Raw genomic sequence first — 16527 nt, 5'->3', positions numbered from 1 at the left:
ACGCTAACTAGTGTGTTACAAGTATACAAAGTCGCGTCACATCACGTAATTGCTAAACGCACGCTATACACGAATTGAATGCACCGGGATACAAGCACCAATATAAACAAGGAGGCTACAAAGCAATCATGTATTTACGCTTTCTCACAGTATTGATGCTATGACCAGATAATCATATTAAAGGGACGCATTGACGCAGTTGTTTTCATTTCTTCGAAGCGTGTCGATTCGTGAGTGTTCATAAATCTTTAAGGTATAAAAACAAATCGGGTCAGCGACTTCGAATGACTTACTGAGTTTTTTAACCCTCTCAGTTAATTTTAGCTTCAATAACAATGATTTAAGAGGGCCACGGTATTAAATAATTGCGTTAATTTCACACGAATAATTTTGCGGTTGCGAATTTTTTTGAAAAACAACTGGTGTATTAGGATTGGTTTTAAAAAGCACACTCATCATTTGTTCACTTATTTAACAATAAGAAAATTGAAGCACACACAAAAGCGGCGCACCTTAATTTAATATTTTAAATAATTTATTGAATTTGTTATTTTCTTATTACCCAAGTATTAGCTAAGACATCCTACCCGTAATTAATATATCGTCAATGATTAATACCCGATAGTTTTATTCCTTTTTATACTTTTGTCCGATCCGATTTCAAGTGAGATAATAATTTTTATTTATTACTTAATTAAAGGTAATACGGAACTAGGATGCACTAATAAAGTAGGAGATACTTTTATGAAAGTAAAATATGAAATTAGCTAGAAGTTTTTATTACATAGAGTTGTAAAATTAATTCCGTGACGTTCACCGTGTATACGCCTGTTGATTCTGTATCTAGAATACGACATTAATTGTACGAATGGCTTCAAAAGGGAATGCTTAAATCGAATTCCAAGAAACTATGGTAATTGTGTCAAGTTTCAATAAATCTGTTTTATATTTTCAGTATAATTATGTAAAATACGAACTGAAATCTAGGAGATACGACGGAATATGTACATATTTTAGCGATAGTTTAATTAAATGTGAAGAAGAAAAAAATGTTTCTTTTTTTCAATGCATACAACATATAGAAAGATTCTGAAATTTTAATTTATTAAGAAGAACCAAGATTAAAGTAAAAAAATCAATTTTTAATTAACATTTTTGTTTTTTATTATTTCACATTCTTCGCCCCCTAAGTACAAGAGTACAAGGAATTTATGAGGCTAGAACAAGTACTTATAGAACTCGAATATATTTAACAATTTTACTCAAATCGTATTACCGTCCCGTGATAAATTGTAGCTAAGGTCACTAACCATGAAGCCAACGAAGCGATCATTTGATTTCGTTGATGAAATTGATATATCTCCTTAGGATCTTAGCAGTATAACATTATATTATAAAGTTTCGTGTCTTATTTATTAATATTTTTTTTTTTTATTGCTTAGATTGATAGACGAGCTCACAGCCCACCTGATGTTAAGTGGTTACTGGAGCCCATAGACATCTACAACGTAAATGCGCCACCCATCTTGAGATATAAGTTCTAAGGTCTCAGTATAGTTACAACGGCTACCCCACCCTTCGAACCGAAACGCATTACTGCTTCACGGCGGAAATAGGCCGGGTGGTGGTACCTACCCGTGCGGACTCACAAGAGGTCCTACCACCAGTGATATTGAGTGATTGAAATTAGTGATATTTTCGTGTTAAACATGACATTGTCAAATGACTTTTTACACTAGGTATTTGAAGTTCTATACCGCAGGGGTTTGGGTTATTTGATGTGAGCTTATAAATATTTATTTGTTTTTTGAAATTTATTTGAAATAAGCGCTCCAGAGTGCATGTCCATATTTAAATTTGAATATATTTTTTCAAATAATGTGTAATATAAAACAATAACGTGTCTAATAAAATTGGTGTTAGTCGTTTTGTTTTTTAAATGAAAAAATTATATTCGATTTTAGCATTGCAACAACTTTTTTGTTGCTTAGACGGATCTCATAGATGTTAATGTTGTGACATGAGTTCTAAGTCTTGCTTCTATAGTACAACATCTCCCGCCTCAGCGAACCGCTTCACACATTTTCGATTGATTACGCTGTTAATACATATTGAGATGGACATATAAATATGAAATTCGAAAATATTATCTTAAAGCAGTATCTTTATTTATTTATTTTTTTATTACTTAGATGGGTGGACGAGCTCACAGCCCACCTGGTGTTAAGTGGTTACTGGAGCCCATAATCATCTACAACGTAAATGCGCCACCCACCTTGAGACATAAGTTTTAAGGTCTCAGGTATAGTTACAACGGCTGCCCCACCCTTCAAACCGAAACGTATCACACTTCACGGCAGAAATAGGCGGGGTGGTGGTAACTACCCGTGCGGACTCACAAAAGGTCCTACCACCAGTAAATCTCACCAATAATCTGCCATAATGAGGCTTATTAAATAGGCTTAATCCTCTTTGGTTATTTTTTCACGTTCGAAACAGTTATTAAAATTTATTTTTTGTTTTTAAATGAAGTACCCCATATTATTATATAACAAACATTAAATGATATGAAAACTGTATTCAAAAACTTATCTAGGACAGAATTCAGGTCGTTCATTCTTAGACATGCAAACCTTTGAATAAAAAATATCAAACCTTGCTCCACATTTTTATTGTAATGGAAAAATTGGTCACGGTCATAAATACATAGATTACCTAATTACTTGAATTTAAAATGTGTCATTTAAACCGATGTATCATTTAAACCGAATGTATCATTTTAGCTGTGTATCATTTAAACCGAAATGATATGTCTTACTTTAATTTACTTGACGTATTAAGACGTAAGAAGAAGAATAGGCTTACCGACAAGACATAATGAGGTCGAATTTAATTCCAGAATTCATAAAAAACCTTAACAAAACCCTCATGATTTCATTCACATATATTATATCAATATATTAATAATAACAAATTCCACAATACCATAAAGATCAAGGTAAACGCCAACCTATCTTGAGACATGAGATATATGTGTCCGTTATAATAATAGCCAGTCTGGCCAACGGTCTTACCAATATGGTACTTACCGTTGTGGGCTCACAATAAGTATCGATAAAATCAATAACAATTCAGTATAGGTATTATCACTTTATTGTGATTGTCGGTTTAAAGATTTATTTATTGAATTAATGTTGTGACTCCTTGAAGACTGACTCGAAACTTTACTGAACAAAAATCTTTCCATGCATTTACTATACATAATTTTTTTATGTATATAGTTGCCGTGAAGCAATTATATTATGTAATTGAGACTTCGAATTTATGTCTCAAGATTGGTGATGGCATTCGCATTGTGATGCCTATGGGCTCCTGTTAGCACTTTACATTTGGTAGACCGTCAGTTTGTTCACTTATCTAAACAACTAAATAAAATACTTCTATACATTATAGTAATACGTATATAGTCGATAAGTCTTCATCTATATAATAGCAAGAAGATTTAAAGTAACAACCCTTGAATGAAAATACAATTATAAATACTCATGCAAATACAGGTGTTGATGTACAGTAAAGTTATCTAGAGTTTAGAAATATTTATAGGTATTTTGAAAAAAACCGTTACTGAATTCACCTGAATTAGAAACCTATCTAGGCCAAGGACTGTTCGGGTCATTCGTCGTTCAATCAATAGAATTAATAAAACACCGTGCCTGTGAGCAGATAGTGAGATTGCGTTCAATATATATATATTAATAAAAACTTCATTTAGTCAATCATCTTACTTTTCCGAAATAAACGAGATATTTAATAGGCAGTCTGAGGTGCTCTTTTCAAAATGTGTTAGTAGAGAAAGAAAGAAATACAGAATATAACTGATTGTCTACGAAGCTGAAAGGGATATAGACTTCAATGCAAACGTGAACAGAAATGATTTCTGATAGCCATAAAGCTTGTGGTTAAAAAATGTTTTTAGCGAATCCGCAATGAAATGCAAAGTGGCAAAGGCCTCCCGCGTTCCGTGGTTAACAAGCACTCTGCGCGTCCACTTATTACATTGCGTGCTACGCCAAATATAAATAATTAATAGTTTAAAAAAAACTAAAAAAATACGCTTTTACAGAAAATCCAACTAAAAAATATAAAATAAATTTTAATAAATTTTAATTAAAAATAGTGTAAGAAAAAATGATGTTATTGTAAAAAAAAGCGTGGGGTGCATGGTATCAGTAGTTATAAATATTTTTTGAACAGATATGAGTAGAACGGTTATTTCGATGATACCTGAAAAGCACCCCACGCTTTTTTACAATAAAATCATTTTTTCTTACACTATTTTTAATTTATTTTTCATTTTTTAGTTTAATTTCAATTTTTTCAATATATTTTTTTAAGTATTGAACTGTCATCGGTCTTTAATAAGTATGCCAAATTTCGAGTTAATCCGACGTTTTGAAAAGGGTAAAAAATCATGTTCAAAGATTCCGTTAGATACTATCATACATACGTCTGAAGCTAATAAAAGCGTATTCAAAATAGTATTTTCTATTATCTCGTGTACCTCCTCCTTTTTCAATCACCTCACCCCCTTCACGCCCTTATTTTCAGGAGCAATTCTTAATGCCTAACACACATAACACCTTGTCTCACAGATATAACTTTTATGTCTAATCCTAAGTTCTAGAATCCTAAATTGGCTCCAAAATCTTTAGTAATATTTTATAAAACACAATACACTGATCTTCAAAATACAACTTGTCAGAATACTTACTTCCTCAAAATAATTTAATTAACATTTTATTAAATGTTTCGATGTAACTTCATCTATGTAATTATTATAACAAAATATGATTTCTACATTTATATAGTGAACATGGTTTTCCGTTATCCCAACGTAATGCGTATTCATATTAAATTCCCGATATAGAAACTTCTGGGATGTTTCTCAGAAACACCTAGTTACTGTCGAGTACCAAACGAAGCAGCCCAAAACTTGTTTCGTTTGAAAGTCATAAATTCCATGCTCAGTTAATGTAATGTTCTCTTGTAATTCGTTTTTTTGTTAAACTTGCGGTACATTAATCTCAAATTAATATTCTTATATGTAATTTATTTTTTTGGCACAAAAACAACTAAGCATACCTAATCTAACTCAATTGTATCTTATAGTATTGAGAACAATAACTAAATATTTCCTTATAAGCTTAATCCTATATTACATGTTATTTTAGACCTTTAACGCAAAAATAGAATTCAGACGCGTAACTAAACTTGAGTGGAACTTCTACTTGTAGGTTAGTTATTAGATTGTTACAAGCTCTACTATCACACTATACAAGGACCATAATTGAATAACAACAAAAAAAATATTGGTGATAATTCTTTTTAAATTCTTTATTTAATTACAGCATATGCGTTGGTCCCACACGCATACACAGAGCTTGGAGTGCGAGGAGCGATTGCTGTCGCGTTGCAATAGGCCACGCGTCAATTCTGCTATATTTGTATCGGCTGAGCCGAGTGGGTTCGCTGGCTTCGATCCCGGCGAGTTCTTAAGGCGTCACGGCTCACAATCCAAACTGTGCCGGAAGGCTAGGTATATTTAATATTACTATTAAAAAATCTCGATAAAAAGCATCTGTCAACTTTTTTTTTATTGCCCTTGTTGGCAGACGAGCATACGGCCCACCTGGTGGTGAGTGGTTACCGTCACCCATGGACTTCAGCAATGCCAGGGGCAGAACCAAGCCGCTGCCTACCGCTTGATACTCTCCACAAGCCTCGTTTGAAGAAGGCCAACTTAATAACTATTCGTATTTTGTTTCTAGATCGGCTGATAATATACCGTTAACTACAATGAGTGATTCCTCAGAACGTCTCTGTACAGCCAAACCACCTAGAGAAGAAACAATTAACGAGGAAGCCAAATCCGATGACAGTCTAGGAAGCATTGAAACAGTAAAACATTTTGGCCTTCCAATCCTCTCCGTTTCGGGACCTTCGCCTCCCGACGAAGACTATGACCAGATCGATGAGTATCTGTAGCATTTCCATACCGGTTTCCAGCTCAAATATGTGCTGGAAAAGATGAGGCCTCCTTGGCCCAGTTCCGCACAAAGTCCCAAAGCTGACGATTAGACTATAATATGTCTTTGCACTGCACTTGGACTTCTACGAACTTTGATTTTGTGATATTTATCGATTATTTACAACGTTAGGAGTGTGTGTTTCAGAACTTTCGACGTCACAACGAATTTCTAAGACTTCTAGCTGAAGTTCTTTTTTATATCTAAAAGTGTGTCTTGCTGGGGGACCATGGTATTCGCGTGGTGTGTTTCGCAATTGACTTTCGTATTTTTACAAAATATACTATCGAGTATCAATGTCGTGTTTAGCAAATAAGGATTTTGTCTTTAAATTTCTAAAATCACTTTTCTTAGCGTTTAAGGAGTGCACAATAATTTTATGAAACGTAAATAAATCCAGTGCCACTTCTTATGTCTTTCGGATAATACCATATCCATTTTATATAATCCAACTTTGAGCAAATAAAAGTACATAATAATAACAAATTATAGAAAACGTATTGCTGCCTTAGGCATTAGTTAATTGTGATTGAGTGGTTTTCAAATTATACCTTTATTTATATGTAAATTAAAGATTAGTTTTGCATTGATAGCTTTAAGAACTATTAGTAAGATGTAATAAAATGATCTGACGGTTGAACTTTGGTCCAATGAGATGTACTGTTTGCACGTGATTGATGCTATATTACTTATAAGTGAAATTTCTTAAATTTATTCAATTATATTATAATAAAATGCTATAAATTTACGAATGTTTTTTGTGTACTTTCTAGAATACGAAATTTTCTATGTAATCCAATAGTTTGGATTCCGCCCAATGTAAAAATAAAATACTATATAGTGAAATATTAATCCAAACAATTATTTTATATAGTTGAATTGTATCAAATGAAAGTCCGATTTCAGGCTTACTACTAAGGTCAATTAGAAATAATTATGATTACTGCACCTATTTCTATCAATATTAAAATATCTTTCGAAACATCAAATTGTAACTTGCACAGTGTAGCAGCATTATCTATTTGTAAATATATTGTTAACTTTAACTATGGCACTACTTCATGGGATGTAATATAGTGTTTAATCTTAGTCGATTCATTTCGTAAATAATATATATGAATCTCAACTGGTGATTGGGGACCAGACAGACAAATTTGTCATTTAGTACGCCTTATCCAAATCAAGGATTACAGTATCCAAGTACCTTTTTAACCTTTTCATATATATTCATAATAATATACATCCATATATACCTATATCTTAAATTTTCGCGTTAGTGTCCTTACATAATTACATATTTTTCAGTTAATCCAAATTCGAATTTGGAGTAATAAATTTTTGGGTTGATTATGTTTTTTAACGAATTAGCTGAATCGATTTTATTGAGAGTCTCTTCAAATACTTTAAGCTATAACGTTATTCCCTCCACTATGATATGCTAGTAATTAACCTTCATTGTAGTTTAATAATCATATAGAGCGCAATTTATTAAATTATTCAAGTTACCTACCAAATAAATAGAAAAACATTTTTTGTTATATCAAAATACGAAATGTGTAGTCGTAAGTGCCCAACCTTCCTATTTTAGTTTAGTGTTCCGAGCTTAAAATATATAGTAACAACACTATCCACGAATAGGACGATCTGTTTCAAGGTCTTGTGGTAAAATTTTTTCACAAATTACTTTTCTGAGAAACGCAAATCAGTTCTTTGTTTATTTTTAAACTGATAAGCACAATATGTTGCATATCTGCAAATTTGGTGAAATTAAATATTAGACGACCATTTTTCGTGCCAATTTCGATATTCTGAATCACTTAAGAAAACATATTTTCATTATTTTTACCTATAAGGCACATCTAAATATTTTAGGGCTTTCAAATAATATTATGATTTTATTAAGATATTAGATCTAGCTCAAATAGCCGTAAATAGGTTTAACTGACCACGTCTATTTGCAAAATTGCCCCGACCAACATGAGATGTCATATTATAAATTGTACCAGAAAATATCTATTGGGTGTTTGGTATCATTGTTGCCTTTTTCAAAATTCTTTCTACAAGGCAAGTCAAAGTGACGTGGTTAAGTTTTCTTTTATTTTAATAGCTAGATTCTTAGATAATGTTTTGGTATGTAAATTATGTATTCTTCACTTTATTATAAAAGAAATGTAGCTTCTACATGATAATATGCGTGAACTTAGAATTATATTATAAAAAAATATATTCAAGTTGTACATATCTATAGCAACACAATTACTTTAAATGCTCATAATCTTAATGTATAATAAAAAAAAGTCTATTAATTATATTACTGTAAAATAACTATTTACATCCTTACGTGTATTTACTTTCACGATGAAATAAACTTAAAAATTTCTTACTAGTTTTATTTTTTTCTATAACCTGCTCCTGTATAATTGCTGGGTTCGTTGTCGCTGTTTCATTTTAATAAAAATCAACATAAAAATATTATTTTCGGAAACAAAATAAGTCGTTTTGCTGCATTATTGCGATGTGTGAGGAGAAATTTACAAACACACTTTCGGGCTCATAAAATCTTTAGAATAAAAAAAATCTATATAAATGTAATACAAGGTTTTATTATTGCTTAGAGGGGTGGACGAGCTCACGGCCCACCTGATGCTAAGTGGTTATCGGAGCCCATAGATATCTACAACGTAAATGCCGCCACCCACCTTGAGTTCTAAGAGTTGTGAGTTCTAAGGTCTCAGTATAGTTACAACGGCTACCTAACCCTTCAAGTCGAAACGCATTATTGCTTCACGGCAGAAATAAGCAGGGCGGTGGAACCTACCCGTGCGGACACACAAGATGTCCTACCACTAATTACGCAAATTATAATTTATTACACGATATTATTCCTTCACCGTGGAAGTCAATCGTAGACATTTGTTAAGTACGTATTTCATTAGAAAAATTGGTACCCGTCAGCGGGATTCGAACACCGACACAGTCGTAAGATACGAAAGCACCGGACGTCTTATCCTTTAGACCACGACGACTTTTTAAAACTCTTGTTGTGATAACTATGGCTACCGTCGTCCATGATCTCTGGTAATTCCAGGGGCAAGTAGCTGTCTACCAAAAACAACCTTTTTAATCGTATTTAGGAAAAAATGCTGTTTCGTTCAGGAAATACAGTGAAGGCATATTCACTTAAGAGCTAGATGGTGGCGAAAATTAATCCCGGGGATTGCACTGTGGATGAGCAGTTCCAGAAAGGATGAATTTTGCTCCGACGTCAGGTTAATGTTTAAAGAAACACTTATCCATAACAGACATACAAAAAAGCTTAAATGCTTTATCTATACATATAAATAAAATTAGAGGGTCTGTTTGTAATATTGAAAAAAACGCTTTTTACTACATACATATGAATATATATACGGTATATACACAAAAATAACATTTTTTACAATTTTTGTCTGTCTGTCTGTATGTCTGTTTGTTCCGGCTAATCTCTGGAACGGCTGGACCGAGTTTGATGAGACTTTCACTAATAGGTAGCTGATGGTATAAGGAGTAGCTTAGGCTACTTTTTTTAGACTAGCTTTGCCCCGCGGCGTCACCCGCAGTTATTCAATTGTCGTACCGCGCGCAACATGGCGGCACTCGCCTATCAATAAAAAAAATAATGTTTCCGAAGCAAAGCGAGGGCGGGTCGCTAGTCAATAATAAAATTTAATGTTTCCGAAGCGAAGCGAAGGCGGGTCGCTAGTCAATAATAAAATTTAATGTTTCCGAAGCGAAGTGAGGGCGGGTCGCTAGTCAATAATAAAATTGAAGTCATAAATATCCAAACTTATGCCTCTAAGGGTGGATTCGACCAAACTTAAATTTATACTCGAGTAACTAACTATACCACGTATACTTGCGCTAGGAATAACAATACGCGAATAGCAGAGTGAATGGTGAACAAAAATAAAATCCGGCAAATAAATGTTGTTGTCCAACGGCATAGTGTAAGAGCATACAAATCGTCAACTCGATTTTGCCGTATTTTAGTGTGAAAAGTAGCTGTTGTGTAAGATATCCAGCTGTCAAACGTATTAGTTTTATTTGTTGTTTGTTTGAGGGAATTGTCAAGTTTTGTCGTGTGGTTTTATCTTTTTTCGTTTAAACGTTGCATTATACAATGCCAGACTATTAATAATAATTTAGTGCATTGCGTTGACTTGAAATTAAAACAGAATAAATATTTATGAAATGACAGAAATCAGACGTTGGACTGACTGACGCCATTACTTTATTCTAGGAATAGCTCCGTTATTCCGTGCGAAACGGCGGTATAGTAACAATTCCCGAATAGGCCCACTATTCTTAGAATTGTAGATGGTAAAACGTAAAATTGATTTACTCTCGATTAACTGACGAGTTATTCTAAGAATAAGATTTACTCTTGTTTGGTCGAATCGACCCTAAGTTCGATAACCTATCGAATATGAACCCTCCTGGTACACTTTATAGCTTTACAAAACAAGGAAACACGATGATGTGTATTCAGATGAGCACCATTAATTTGAAAAACAAAAGAAGCAGATTTTAGAATGTTCTTTGTTAAAACAGATATTTTTAAACAGTAAACTAAGTTTTACTAATAGCCATACAAGAATTCCACGGCAGATAATAAAGCTAGCTTGGCGAATCTATTGTTTTATCATCGAAAGTTATTAAAAACCATTGTTTTATCGTTCCGCGGTCTAAAAAACATATAGAAATGCATGATAGTATAAATTAAAAGGCTCCATTACATTCACATAATACAGGTCAAACTAACACAATGCTTGAAAAAAGGCATTGTTTTCCCGCCTGAGAACACGCGATGAAACAAAACAAACCACAAAAGCCTTTAAGTATGAGTAACAAAACATTGTAACGTATTTGGAACACCCAAAAATAGTTCCGACATTTAACCATTAATGTGTTAGGAAGCGTTGAATTCCGTCCTGCTATGAAACATTCAGAGCTAACCATGAAAAAGCCTTCTATTTACTCACACATTTGGAGTTTTTCTAGTTATGCCATACGAATACTGTTTTATTAATACTTTATTGATTTATTGATTGGAACAGTGTATTCGGGATGTACCAGTAATTTAAGAGATGGTATCATTTAAATGATGTAAATGACTTGGCGCTTAATCGTTAGAGTAGTGGAGTAATTAATCTAGCTCTAAGTGTGGCGGCAATAGATTTTCCACATTAGAAATTGCTATTAATATTGTCTAGATTTGAGATTTAAGTAAAATTAAAAGATGTTTATTTTTGAAAAATAAGTTGGTGTGTGTATTCTGAGTCAGTAATCGTACAGTTTTATAGAATAGTGGGGTCAGGGAACAATATTCTTAACCAATTGCAACCGCACACGTGTCTTACGTTACACACAGCTCGATTCTATTGGGGCCAAAATGTACACAATAATACCAATAATAAAATACATATACAATAATTTCAAGGATTGACATCCTCAGCATGGCAGATGCGTGAACGCTTAGATAATTATTATTACATGAATCCCAAAGCATATTTAGAGATACAGTATGTAATTTAAGTCAGTTACTATTTAAAATATGGCTATCTAAATTGAAAGGTATGATTACTTCGTTGCCAAAATTTACAAAATTATGTATGGAATGCTGTGTCGCTTTTACTAACTTTATTCTTGTTAACATAAAAAAATTGACTTCATTCATTAGATTGTGGCTATTTAACCATTTCAGAGGTCGTGAGGACATAAATTCATATGTATTTTTTTATATTGTGATTAATGACGTTAATTAGTTTCGTTTGATTATTCATGGCTTTTATTTATGTGAAATATTTATTTTTGAGTTACATTTATTATTTTACGAAGCTACTTCTGACCTATTAAATTAAATTTCAGGATATACTGAAACTCGATCTATTGTTTTCCAGCCATTAGTGTATTTTACTTTTTATTTCAGTTCAATATTGTTTTCAGGCAGATAGTCTGCTCTGTTCGGTCAGTAAATTTATTTGCTTAATTCAAATTAAATAAATTAACTGTCCTAATTACGAGCACTCAGACTATCAATAGCATATTGGTGTGTAATAAATGGACTCTACACACACCAATACTATATTAACTGCATACGAGGGCTGCACTAAAAGTATCGGGAATGGAATATTTCCACTGTTCCTGTCATATTAAAATCATTTTAATTGAAAACTCCTTGGTTTTAAAAATCGAATACCATTTATTTATTTAAAAAAATATTCTCGGTCTTGTCACGAGGTTTTGTCAAACTTGTTTAGTCGTTGAGAAAATGGAATTGACTCGAGAAAATTCAAGAGCGATGATTTATTATGACTTTCGAAGTGGTTTAACACAAAAACAGTGTGTTGACCGGATGATTTCTGCATTTGGTGATGAAGCCCCATCCAAAACCACAATTTATCGCTGGTTTGCTGAGTTTCAACGTGGACGTGTCAAGCTCAGTGATGATCCCCGTCAAGGTCGTCCAAAAACTGCAGTCACCCAAGAAAACGTTGATGCTGTGCGTAAGCTGATTGAGGAAGATCGACATGTGACATACCGCGAAATTCAGGCAACTTTAGACATTGGCATGAGTCAAATACAAATAATCTTGCATGAACAATTAGGTGTAAAAAAGTTGTTTTCCCGATGGATACCGCATTCGCTCTGTGAAGAGCAAAAAGCGGCTCGCGTTACTTGGTGCGTCAGAACTCTCGAAAGATTCCACGCAGGATCCTCAAATGCTGTATACACCATTGTATCAGGTGACGAATCCTGGATATACGCGTACGAACCCGAAACAAAAAACCAGTCACGAGTTTGGGTGTTCGAAAATGAGTTAAAGCCAACAAAAATTGTTCGCTCACGGAGTGTTGCAAAAAAAAATGGTGGCCACGTTTGTCTCCAAAACCGGCCATGTTACGACTATTCCTCTTGAGGGACAAAGAATGGTTAATGCAGAATGGTATGCTAGCATTTGTTTGCCACAGGTCGTTTCTGAACTCCGTAAAGAGAACTGCAACCGCCGCATCATCCTCCATCACGAAAATGCGAGTTCTCACACCGCGCACAGAACAAAAGAGTTTTTACAGCAAGAAAACATAGAATTATTAGACCATCCGCCGTACAGCCCCGACCTCAGCCCTAATGATTTCTATACTCTATTCTATATGTCTCAGTATGGTCAAAAAGGTTGCCCCACCCTTCAAATCGAATCGCATTATTGTTTCATGGCAGAAATAGGCAGGGCGGTGGTACATACCCGTGCGGACTCACAAGACGTCCGACCACCATTAATTACGCAAATTATAATTTTGCGGGTTTGATTTTTATTACACGATATTAATCCTTCACCGTGGAAGTCAATCGTAAGCATTTGTCAAATACGTATTTCATTAAGAACATTGGTACCCGTCAGCGGGATTCGAACACCGTTGCATCGCTAGATACGAATGCACCGGACATCTTATCCTTTAAGCCACAACGACTTCATGTATTAACAACATGTATTGCAGCTGTTACAATACAATTCGATGTCGGTATATTTGTTAGGAATTTATTATAACTTTGTTTCCTCGTCTGTAGCTCGAACTTTCACAGAAACAGTGACTTATCTTGGTCCTTTGTTACATCATTCGATATCTTTCGAACAAGAAAATTACGTGACCCGAAAGACAAATATTTGAGTATCAGAAAGGACAAGATATCTTGAATTTCGGTTTACCGTTTTCAGACATCTTCATAAATTGTCAATTTAAGGTAGGCTGAGATATTTTTGAGAATATTTTTGATTTCTGGTGATTTTGATTTTAATCATAATAAATATTAATATGAGTTAAAATAATAAAAAAAATCTTAATTCAATATTCTATTGTAAAATCGTAGATATGATGTGGTAATGGAATAAAGCAATTAATTTGCCTTTTAAATTACTATTTTGTGAGTCGGCATGGGTAGGTACCACCAAGGTGGTGGACCTTGCCTATTTTCTGCCGTGAAGCAGTAATGCGTTTCGGTTTGAAGGGCGGAGCAGCCTTTGTACTGTTAAAAAGTGAGACCTTACTTCTCATCAAGGTGGGTGCTGGTGGCATTTACATTGTATTTAGATGCCTACTTAACACGAGGTGAGCCGTGAGCTCATCCACTCATCTAAGCTATAAAAAAATGATTAGATAATTGAATCAAGCAATTAATTTATATTTGCGTGTGTGACAGGTAGAAACCTGAAACTATTACACTTAATATACCTAACTATACCTAACTATATTATATATACACTAGGTGTACCTGTCCGCTTCGCTGGGCATTTAAAATTAACATTATTATTTCTCAGCCCCACAAAGATTCTCATCATTAACGCCCCCGCAACTGGTGTAGGGAATCCAACACTCATATAAATATTAACCTATCCATTAAGTACATGTATTTTCTACATGGACACCAAGTTTCAAGTCAGTCGGATGCATGGTTCAGTAGTTATAATGGAACATCCGCAAAAACTACTGTAGATTTATATATTAGTACTAGCTGACCCGGCAGACTTTGTAGTGCTTCAATCGATAAATAAAAGACCTAAACTTTTGTATAAAATAAACTTAAAACAAACAAAAGGAACCCGTCCGAGGGGGGACACATCAAAGGGAAAACAAAATTGTTATTTTTATTTAATTCCAAGCCTTTTCATATTTATGTACCTTTTAAACCTTCTCTGGATATCCACAAATAATTCAAGATCAAAATTAGCCAAATCGGTCCAGCCGTTCTCGAGTTTTAGCGAGACTAACGAACAGCAATTCATTTATATATATATATATATATATATATATATATATATATTAGTATAGATTACAATATCTCACACATTATATTGTACAAATTATTTTAATGTATAAATTTTGCCATTATATAGCCGTGCGTAGCTGAACGTAACGGCGGCTCTGGCAACGAGCGATAATCAAAAACCTATGAACGGTTTACACCTGCAACAGACGCGACGTATGGTTATACATTTACGCACTAACGAAATAATTAATTGTTTAGGGGGTAGACCTATTATACGCTACCTGCAGGTGTGCTGTTACGGGAATCTAAATTAATTGGCGGCTTTGTTCTCGGATGTTTGGATTTATTGAGCGACTATGATTTATTGTACAAATACAATTTATGGACTTTTAATATTATTGAAATTAATTGCTGTCGTGCCTCAAGAAGCTAGTATTGCAGCCCTTTTTTTTTTTTTTTTTGGTCAGGAGGAAATCGCCGGACTTCCGCCCTTTTCTGGGGATACTGGGCGGGGTATGTCAGAGTCGAACTGACTAAAACCTCCTGTCACTCAACAACCAAGTATTGCAGCCCTAAGAGGTTTATTGCAGCTGCCTCCGGATTTGTAAGATCAGTAAAAAGAAAAGAAGATCTTTGATAGACAGTTCCCAATGTTTTTGTAAATTGATGATGTAAATGTCGTTAACATGATTCAGATTTTTGCCAACAATTTTTTATTCTATGATAAATATATCTAAATATATCTATAATAAAATATATTGCCCGTGTAGACAGACGAGCATCGGCCGAGACGGCCCGGCCCACCTGATGGTGAGTGGTTACCGTCGCTCATGGACTTCAGCAATGCTAGGGGCAGAGCTAAGCCGCTGCTTACCGTTAAGCCTCCACAAGCCTCGTTTGAAGAAGGTTAATGGACTTCTACTTCTATAGCTATATTGTATTTCATTCGATGGGACATGAAGAATGTAAATGGTTTTTAGAAGGTCATTACCTGGTCACAAAATTTGGATGTTACAAGGTTCTGGCTGATCTGATGTACGTTTAAAAAACCGCCGCCGCTCTTTCCATGGAAGTGGTAAAAAGCGACCAAGGGCTCCCACGAAGAATCGTCGTCAACGTTTTCCGAGTAGTAGACTGGTTTTACTGGTGGTAGGACCACTTGTGAGTCCGCGCGGATAGGTACCACCGCCCTGCCTATTTCTGCCGTGAAGCAGTAATGCGTTTCGGTTTGAAGGGTGGGGCAGCCGTTGTAACTATACTGAGACTTTAGAACTTGTATCTCAAGGTGGGTGGCGCGTCTACGTTGTAGAGGTCTATGGGCTCCAGTAAGCACTTAACACCAGGTGGGCTGTGAGCTCGTCCACCCATCTAAGCAATAAAAGAAAAGAAAAAATAGTAGACCTTCTTGCTTGTTCCTGTTTCGATTTATCTGTTTCAGTTTAAAGAGTTAAAAGTTTCATGAAGTAATCATGTGTTCTATGTTTATATTTTTTTTGGCAGCTGGATATCGCTGGACTCCCATTCACTCTTTGAGGTCAGTCAACGGGGTATTTTAAAGTTAAACCAACTAACACAGTCCTGTTATTTAATAAACCGCTTACGATCCTGGGTGTCAAAATACGGCAGAGCCAACAGGGTA

General features: G+C 34.4%; 1 protein-coding gene across 2 annotated transcripts in view; it reads left to right on the top strand.

The window, feature by feature from the left end:
• Nucleotides 1-8472, top strand: part of LOC149502485 (uncharacterized) — a 166769-nt gene extending 158297 nt beyond the window's left edge. For both annotated transcript variants that reach the window (XM_089729044.1, XM_089729043.1), the window contains exons 8-9: nt 5409-5596; nt 5829-8472. In XM_089729044.1, coding sequence (XP_089585170.1) covers nt 5409-5596; nt 5829-6045 — 405 coding nt within the window. In that variant the 3' untranslated portion in view covers nt 6046-8472. The remainder of the gene's footprint in view (nt 1-5408; nt 5597-5828) is intronic.
• The last annotated feature ends 8055 nt before the right edge of the window (nt 8473-16527 follow it).

Source organism: Bombyx mandarina, chromosome 08 (assembly GCF_030267445.1).
Source record: "Bombyx mandarina strain Sakado chromosome 08, ASM3026744v2".
In the NCBI taxonomy this organism is placed as follows: domain Eukaryota; kingdom Metazoa; phylum Arthropoda; class Insecta; order Lepidoptera; family Bombycidae; genus Bombyx; species Bombyx mandarina.
Note: the sequence above shows the minus strand (reverse complement) of the source record. Positions and strands in the feature narration are given on the sequence as shown.